This window comes from Pundamilia nyererei, unplaced genomic scaffold (assembly GCF_000239375.1).
Source record: "Pundamilia nyererei isolate P.nyererei 1_Seehausen unplaced genomic scaffold, PunNye1.0 scaffold00082, whole genome shotgun sequence".
NCBI lineage: Eukaryota > Metazoa > Chordata > Actinopteri > Cichliformes > Cichlidae > Pundamilia > Pundamilia nyererei.
The window spans coordinates 9,815-18,990 of record NW_005187483.1 but is presented as its reverse complement, the minus strand read 5'-3'; the positions used below and the strand labels follow the sequence as shown (position 1 = coordinate 18,990).

General features: G+C 42.3%; 1 protein-coding gene across 1 annotated transcript in view; it reads right to left on the bottom strand.

Annotated features, from left to right (window-relative positions):
- The window catches only part of gldc (glycine dehydrogenase (decarboxylating)), an 18,050-nt gene extending 9,669 nt beyond the window's left edge, over positions 1–8,381 (bottom strand). Inside the window, exons 1-10 of the mRNA XM_005738271.1 lie at positions 7,047–8,381; positions 6,794–6,872; positions 3,674–3,809; positions 3,099–3,263; positions 2,842–2,919; positions 1,872–2,019; positions 1,521–1,717; positions 1,327–1,423; positions 1,138–1,243; positions 742–881 (exon numbers count right to left, since the gene is read on the bottom strand). Of these exons, the coding sequence (XP_005738328.1) occupies positions 742–881; positions 1,138–1,243; positions 1,327–1,423; positions 1,521–1,717; positions 1,872–2,019; positions 2,842–2,919; positions 3,099–3,263; positions 3,674–3,809; positions 6,794–6,872; positions 7,047–7,334 (1,434 nt within the window). The 5' untranslated portion in view covers positions 7,335–8,381. The remainder of the gene's footprint in view (positions 1–741; positions 882–1,137; positions 1,244–1,326; positions 1,424–1,520; positions 1,718–1,871; positions 2,020–2,841; positions 2,920–3,098; positions 3,264–3,673; positions 3,810–6,793; positions 6,873–7,046) is intronic.
- Positions 8,382–9,176: the final 795 nt, after the last annotated feature.

Sequence of the window (9,176 nt, the reverse complement as noted above, 5' to 3'; positions counted from 1 at the left end):
GGGGGGGGGGGTGAAAACTTGAGACTAGCACTTGTTCTGACAGCTTATCTATAACAAACAGTGGGTTTGTTTGCAATCCCAGCTCAGTGAAACTGAAAATTTGTACTGCAGAAAAGTTAATTAGGGAACATTGACACTGATCTCAGGAATGCCAAGTGATTTATGTATCAATCCATTCATTATACATTACATGCATCATTTGTAGATTTGTCAATATGTTTAAACCAATGAACCTGCTGTTATGCACTCCTATATTTTGGCTCTTCCTGTATGAGTGAGGAAGTGTGTTACACTAGCTAAAAAGTCACATCCACTCTTACAAAGTTTAAATTGGATTCACTGGTTCTTGATCCTCTCAAGAATTCTCTTTTGCACCCAACATTTTTCCCCACATGTCCAATTACAGGATTTTTCATCTTATCCAGTTTTAGATCTAATTAATGTGCTAAACTTCCCTTCATCCCTATAAGCCATATTCAGAGTTTTCTAGGAGCTACAACAATCAGTTGCTTCTGGGCAAAGATCCCCTATCCCCTCCCATTTCAGCCTGAAAACTACTGCAGGAATAAAAAAATAAAAAAAAGTTTCTGCATATACATGAGGCAGCATTAATTTCCACTCCTTTTTTGCAGTGCACCAATTACAAAGCATTATCCAAAAACTGCAAGTCGCTGCACTTCTGCAGGCTTAGACCACCTTAATCAGTCCAGCGCTTTCCCCAAAACATTTTTTGATCCTCACCACTCCATCGGCGTAGACTCGCAGGTTTATCTTCCTCTGCTCAGCTCTCTCCAGGATATCTTTGGCAGCCACGCTACAGCTGATCTTTAGTGTGTCAAAGAACATTTCGCTCTGCAGCCGGTGTCCCGCTCTCTTCAGACCTGAAAGAAAATTTACGAATTAACTGTGCACGGCATGTTTACGGGGAGAAGTTTGGATAAAGACAAAGAACAGAAATTTGGTGACATATTTGTCTCTATCCAGTCTTTAACCACTCATTACTGAGAACATGCACAAAGTAAAATGAGAAATTCGCAGTTCACAAGGAGGAAAGCATTTTTTTTTTTTTAAATAACAATTTCTCAATTTGAGTGAGGACTGAAGTTTTACTGCAATGTTGCATGTATATTTATATACCTTCTGCAAGGATCAAAGCAGCACCATGTGTCCTCTTCGCAATGTGTTTTAGTCCCTGGGGGCCATGATACAGCGCATACATAGCAGCCATATTGGCCAGCAGAGCCTAGGAAAACAGTAATTTTTTGTAATTAATTTAGAGTAATGCATTTCACCAAAATGAAGGACTCATATAAACCTGGATCGTACCTGCGCAGTGCAAATGTTGCTGGTTGCCTTATCTCTGCGGATGTGCTGCTCTCTGGTCTGCAGTGCAAGACGATACACTTCTTTACCAGCTGCATCTCTGCAACAACAGCATAGCATTCAACCATCTTACTACTGTCATCAGTTTACTCAGAAATGAAGATTCGGAATCTTGAACCCTGAAGGTCGCTTCTCACTTGGTGACTCCAACCATTCTGCCAGGCATCATCCGGACCAGGTTTTCTCTAACCGCAAAAAAGGCAGCATGTGGACCGCCGTAGCAAAGAGGAACCCCAAACCGCTGGGAACTGCCCAGTGCGATATCAACACCAAATTCTCCAGGGGGACGTAGCACACACAGTGCCAATAGGTCTGTGGCACAGCAAGCCAGGGCCTGGACAGGAGATAAAAACCAATCTCAGCAGTGGAAATGAACAAAGATGTTCCCTTTTGTTATTAAGATCATTCTTAAGCCTAATTATATCCCCTGCTCCCACGGCTCTTTTGGGGAGCTTTTACATTTCTTTTTGTGGTTAAAGCTTTCTTACCCCGCCCTTGTGTGCTCGATCTACAAGCGCAGTGAAGTCTTCCACTCTGCCATCAGTGTCTGGATATTGAAACAGCACACCGCTCACATCTTGTCCACTGAAGTCCATCTCATGAGGCAGCTTTAGAACAGTTTTTACCCCAATATAGCTGCAACACAGCAGTCAAAACTTGAATGATCAAAATACAGACATAGGATGCAATCAAACTTGCGCCCAAATTAAAAAATAAAAAAAATTAATAAAAATATCAATACCCCAATTTAAATTCCCCTTCAAGGTAGTATTTTTGTGCAGTTCTGGACCACTTCAAGTACCCCTGCAGCTACATTTCAATCTCCCCGTTCAGGTCTGAACACTTGGATGAGCAAACTTTGTCTTGTGTGTAAAAGTCACACAACATTGACGTAGACGATCATCGTTAGCGATGGACGCAAGGCTCCATCAATTCAAAAACGGAACAGTGAAACAGCCAGTGTCTAAGACTAAATGCAATGCATTAGGTCAGGAAACACCACCAAGGCCACATCCTGACCTCAACTGGGATGTGTTCCAGGGTGCAACCGCTCACCGGCAGCATGAAATACCAGTGTTGCACATCACCAAGCCTTCTTGCCAGGTTTGGCACCCTGCCACTTTGTCCTCTTCCCCAAAATAAAATTAACTTAACGGGCTGTCATTTTGTCAGCATGAAGACGATCCAGGACACACTGCAAAGGCAAGTAAATGTAGCAGGAGAGCTGACGTGGTCCAGGGTGCACAAAGACAGAACCCCGAGGAGGACATATGATGGCACAACAGAGAATACACCTCAGGGAATTTAAAAAATAAAATAAAATAAAGTTGTCTAGGACAACACCTTTGCAATATTTTTTACTTCAATCTTGTAATTTTAATATTAAAGATATTTAGATTCTTTTTTATGATTTACTGTTACTGGAGACCTCATACATTGACTGTCTATGATGCATACTTAGCTCTGGTCTGCACTACAGCAATAGTCTGGGGATGGCAGCGTGGGTCAACATAGAAGGTTCTTCTTTTGTTTTGTCTGTGAGAAGCAAATATCAATAACAGACCACTGTAAGGCAGGTTTAATACACACTACATCTTGAATCTACAACAGGTGGCACAGACTACGATCCATTCTAGTGGCCAAAATATAATTTCACAAGACTATATTCAAGATCAACTGAGCACTTTTGTCTAAACAGGTCAGCATGTAAATACCTGTGACAGAGCTGCATGGCCTCAGCAGCAGCAGTTCCCTCATCAAGCAGAGAGGCGTTAGCCACAGGCATGCCTGTGATGTCACAGATCATGGTCTGGTAGTTGAGAAGAGACTCCAGGCGACCCTGAGCGACCTCAGGCTGGTAAGGGGTGTACTGAGTGACCCTGTGAACAAAACCCAAAACAATGATTCAACAGAGCGAGACTGGACAGAAGAACAATAGCACAAAGTCGATGGCATTTATGGACCCAAGACTGGTCAGGAGAGGCCATTGTATGTCTTCTCTGACCCTAAGAGTTTAGAGAAAATGTGGGTCGGAATAGCTGACTTGGAACTGTGTGAAAGAAAATTTTGTTCAGCAAAACATTGGAGCAATGCAGTTCTCACAAGACCCCAAGTGAAATCAAATCACAAGCCTTCTTATTGAGGGCACGTTACTCTGCACCATGACAGTTAAGCTTCAAATTAGTATCCCAAATTTAGGAATAAATATCATTAATTGCCCACAGAAGAAACCAGCTCACACCACTTTTGTCACATTTCTTCCGATCCAAGGTAGCCTGACGGCACTCACCAGCCTGCATTCTCCAGGAGGTTGCGCTGGATGGGCGGCGGTACGGAGCAGTTGTAGTAACCCATGCCGATGTAGGACCTCCATACTTTGTTTTTTGATGCAATCTTTTGAAGAGACTCCAGAACTTCATTCTCACCTGCAAAATATTTAAAAGGAAGCTGTTTAAACTTATTCCAAACAACAGTCACTGAGTCATAAGTGAGAAATACAGGATGTTGGTAAGTGTTAAAACAGTTCTACTTAAATTACATCATGTGATACATCTGTCATGTCTGCTGCTAAACAACAACAACACCTGTCTGAAGGTCTGATGAACAGCATTGCAACCCTCACGTGGGCCACTGATTGTGTAACAAGATGAAGAAATTATAGTATAGATCATTATAGTGATCAGTCAGGTGGTCTAAATAGTTTAAAAAAAAAATAAAATAGTCAGTGAAATCCAATGCTAATCTGTTTTCTACTGAGAGCCTCAACCATCTTTTTCATATCACTAATAACATAAAATTTTAATACTGAGAGAAATACATCTTATGTTCCCTAAAAACTGGCCCCAAAATCTAGTACATATTGTTACTTCCTCAATTTCATTAAGCTTCATTTCCCAGTCCTGTAAGGGAGCTCTGCCAGGACACAACCAGCCTCTGAGATTCCTCTGGCCTTTCTGGCTGCCTAGCAACTCCAAGGAATGGACAATACCACCCGTTTGAACCAAGAGTCCTGGCTACTCCCGTTTTGGTGAAAGGAGGACACCTCTAGTCGTGGTGGCGTGAGGGACCACAGCCAGTATACAAGTGAATATTTACAGCTTCTTTGAAAGATGATGGGGGGGGGGGGAGAGGCAGAAGTATTTGGAAATTCAGGACAAACTATAAATAAAAGTACATTTGGAGATGACGCTTTGGGTGAGTTGATGAGACGTGCGAACCGGAGTTCGTTTCAGTTGGAGGACTGCTTTCCCATGGTCCCAGAGTTCTACAGGGCAGCAAAAAAAGCTGATTCACAACCATCCAGGAGGTCTATTGTTGAAGAGAGAATCCTTTGCTGGCTTTGCAAACTGAAGCCCTTCAAAGCTGAACAAGCAGAAAACCAGCACGGCCTCCAGTTTGTTCCTTCAGCATGGCTTGTTGCATTATGAAAACTGACAGTGTCAGGAGGGGCTGACATACAGGCAGGTCAGAGTCACTCTGGCTAATAGACACGTTAGAGTACCTGAGCATTAGAAACCTCTTATAAAGATCCTTTTATTACTATAAATGTTAAATTTAGAAAAACTGTCATGACTTAGCTCTTTCGACTGTGCATAAAGAGCTCAGTCATCATTCATTGCAAGTGTAAAGGTTTTAGACATGCCTCAAATCAATAGCCTGGCATTAAGTTGGGTGCAATTCAATTTCACCATTTATTGACCCCAATTAAGACTTTGAGCCAATACACATTGGTCTGTTTTGATTGCATGCCCCCCCCCCTTTTTTCCCCCTCATAATTGATTGAGCATCAATAATTTTTTTGCTTATCCAAGTTCATAAGCATACAGTCATGGTAAAAGCAAAGTACTCTCTCTTTCGGTTTTACATATCAGGACATTACAATGTCTTAAATTAGGACATGTTTTTGCAGCCACATGACCCGGGCACCTTGCAGTCAGATTCGACCTTCAACTCCTCTGTATACCCAAGTATTCTGGAGTCAAATGTGAGGCCATCTGTCCAACAGCTAAAGCTTGACTGAAACTGGGTCATACAACAGGACAATGATCCCAAGCACAGCAGAAAATCTACAACAGAATCTCTAAAGGAAAAAAGAAAGGGGTAGGGGGGAATCAAGGTGTTGCAATGGCCTAGTCAAAGTCCAGACCTCAACCTGATTGATATGCTAAATGGAAGTACCTTCAGAGAGCTGTGCATAAATGAAACCTCAACAACCTGAAGCAATGCCGTAAAGAAGAGTGGGCCCAAATTCCTCCACAATGAGGCGAGAGATTGAAACGATTACTAAAAAGTTATCGCTGCTAAAGGTAGTTAAATTACACTTTGTTTGTCACTAACTGCTTCTGCATTTTAGTTTTTGCTAAACATCTAAAGACATTGTGTGATATGTCATGTTCATCAGGGGTTGTATCTGTCCAATTTGATGACCTGAGGTCTGTACTGTGAAGCAGGATTTCATGTCATCCAGGTAACTTCAGCATTGAATCTGGATGTTCTGTATTAAGAAGGTCATTCTTAGCAGGGTGAGCCATATCTGTGAAACCATGGTAACTTATGCTGCTTTTTTATTTATATATGTAATGTTTTTAATCTCCTGTCTCTCCAGCCCTATTTTTGCACATTTGATAGTGACAGGCCTACTTCACAAAAAAAACTGAGCAAAAATACAGCTCCACATGAAAATACACGTTAATTCACACAGAAAGCCATCAGCTTAGAGCTGAAAAAGCCGCAGCTTAAAAAGCGTTAAAAAGATTGACTGCTGTATAGGATTAAACACAGCAGCCTGTGTCTGCTGCTGAAATGTAGGCTATCCGTGTTGTATAGGAGCAAGAAAAAAAAAAACCATCCATGCATCATCATGAAACCACCTTATTAGGATCCCCGGCTGTGATGTAACGTAACGTGAACGCTGTAACCAGATTGAACTGGACTTGGGACCGGAGCTCAAGGCTAAACTTTACACTCCAGTTGCCATCCTATGAGCATCGGCTTCCCAACAGGAGATTGGTGCCGCTCGCCGAGTTTCGCAAAAACAACTCCAAATATGTTCAAAGGAAGACTTAACAGGGGAGAGCGCTCCGCGCCACACAATAGAAGGGCAACCTACATTTCAGCCTCTCACTTGGCTTCATTCAGCGCCCGTTGGGTGTGGGAAAAGCTCGACATGTTTTTAAAAAAAATAAATTAAAATTTGAAATAAAGCGGCACAATATGAGGTTAACACTCATTCCCCCTCCACACACACACACACACACACACACATTTATTTGAATTACATTTACAATTTGAAATTGAGATTGGTGGCGCATCGAGGGAGATTTAGGCAGCAGCTTGCAGCGCTATAATAACAGGAAAAGATTCAGCTACTGTTTCACTAACACATACGTGCACATCAGGCCAAACTTACAGACTGGATCATCCATCTTCAAGCTCCTCTGCAGACGGATAGAAGACGGTACTGTGTTTTCAATCAACTGGTCGACTGACTGTGGGGAAAAGGGGAAGTTTAATGAACAAAGGCGCGTAAACCGCTACCCAGTGACATAAACACGCCACTCAGTGCAGGTGTTTTTGTGCTGAAACTTGTCTTAATGAAAATGAAAGGATGGTTTTTCTGCGCCCATTTCATAGAGGGAGGGAAACAGCGACGTAAATCTTACCTCGAGTCCCAGAACATCCAACATGTCTCTCTTCTCCTTCTCACCTGGACCGATGTGGCGCTCAGCAAAATCATCATGTCTGGGTAAAATCCTTTCTATCTGCCTGGAGGAGACGGTTGCAGAGGTCCTCAGAGCCCGGGCTGATGTTGTTAGGGATGCGCAGCTGTTTCGGATCTTGCACTGAAGTTTCCAAACCACGCGGCTCTTATCGCTCAAATGCCTGCGCGGTGCGCCGGGATTCACCGACTTGGCCAAAAAGACCCCCCAGGACTTGGCGCAGCTCTGCATCTCTAAATCACACTGCGAGACAAGCGTGCAGAAACTGGTGAAGCCTTTCCCTCCCTTAACTCGGTAGACTTTCCACCCACTGAGACCGGCGCAGGAGATACAGCCAACTCCTTCAAACTGCTGAGTTTATACGGCTGCACAGTTGCACAAGAGCGGACCAATCAGAGCGGAGACGCTGCGTGACGCGGTGACGAGCCCCGGCTAACCAGCTGCTCAACTTTTCACGTGCCCATAATCTTCAATTGAGCAAGAATAATAAGGTTGGGTATGGATCCAGAATTATTTCATCAGTCGACCCGCCAAGAATACAGACAAACTAGGAACAGGACGTGCTGTGAGTGCAAGTGGTTACACCTGAACTTTAAACACACGTTATTTGTGTTTTCCAGTTTCACAAACAAAGCCATAACCTGTGAGATGAAAACATGCCAATAAATCGTTGTTTAAAGACAGATAAAAAATAATCTGTAATAAAACAACTTAATCCACAACAGCTCAATAAATAGAATAAACACACAAGAAACTAAAAGAAATTACACAGAATAAAGATATTTCAGGTAAAGAAACACTAAAGGAGCTCAATAAGCTAATTGAGTGAAAAATCTTTATAAAAGGAAATGAAAAGCTATGGGAAAAGTGAATACACTGTAATAAAGTGGGTCTATAAGATAGACAGTTTAAAAAATCAGTAAAGTCAAATAAAATTATTAGAAACTGGCTTATTAAATTAGTTAAAACACACTCACAGCAAATGTCAGATGATATTAAAGTGTCTCCGCAGCTGTTTCAGATCTTGAACGTAAGTTTCCAAACCACACAGGTCTTATCTCAGTGGTGAACGCTGTCGCTCTATTCTGTGTAGATGACTCTGGGAAATATAATCTGTACACCCTTTGGTGACTTTGCAGGGATAAAATAAACTACATAAGAGAGCAGATTATTCTCTGCTGTGCTGTAAAGAGTTCTTGCATGTGGTTATTATAGATTGCTGCCTGTCCAGTCAGTGATGCAGAGAGTCGATAGCTGTTCTTCTCACCACAGCTTCAGTTGAGCTCTGATCGGTTTACTTATTTCTCTCACACACACTACTTCCTGGTGAGTCATTCAGACTTGTTTTACCTGTTACTGCCATCTCTGATTTGCAAATTTCATATTTTAAAATAGGGGTGGAAAATATGTTAATCGTTCAAAAATATAATTCACAAGTCAAAAGCATGGTGGTGCCTCACAGCAAGAAGGCCCAGGGTTCAAGTCCACTGGCCTTCTGGGGCCCTTCTTGCGCACTTGGGCATGTTTTCAACTGGTATTAGGGCTTCTTCCCACAGTCCAAACACATGCAATGGTGGACACCCCAGCAAATTAACCCCAACATCAGTCTATGCAGTGCTTTCTCAAGAGCTACATTTCAGACTCTATAGGCCTCAGTTAGCATGTTTAATGTTAATGGAAGAATGTCTGTTGGACACACAAGACCCAAAGTGCAGAGCATGCAAAGAAGAAAAGATAAACTTTAAGTTATTGTTGTCAACTGTGGTTCTACAAGCTACTGAATCATGGAGTTTACTTTCTCACAAAACTACATAGAGTTTGGGGGAAAGTTTATCACATGTGTGTATGTGATTTAACTTGTACAATACTGCCTGCACTAAAACAAAGTTGTCATTGAAATGTGTTTTTCTAATAATAATGGATTGGATTTATATAGTGCTTTTCAAGGCACCAAAAGCACTTTACAATGCCACTATTCATTCACTCTCACATTCAAACACTGGTGGAGGCAGCTACAGTTGTAGCCACAGCTGCCCTGGGGCAGACTGACAGAAGCGAGGCTGCCATATCGCG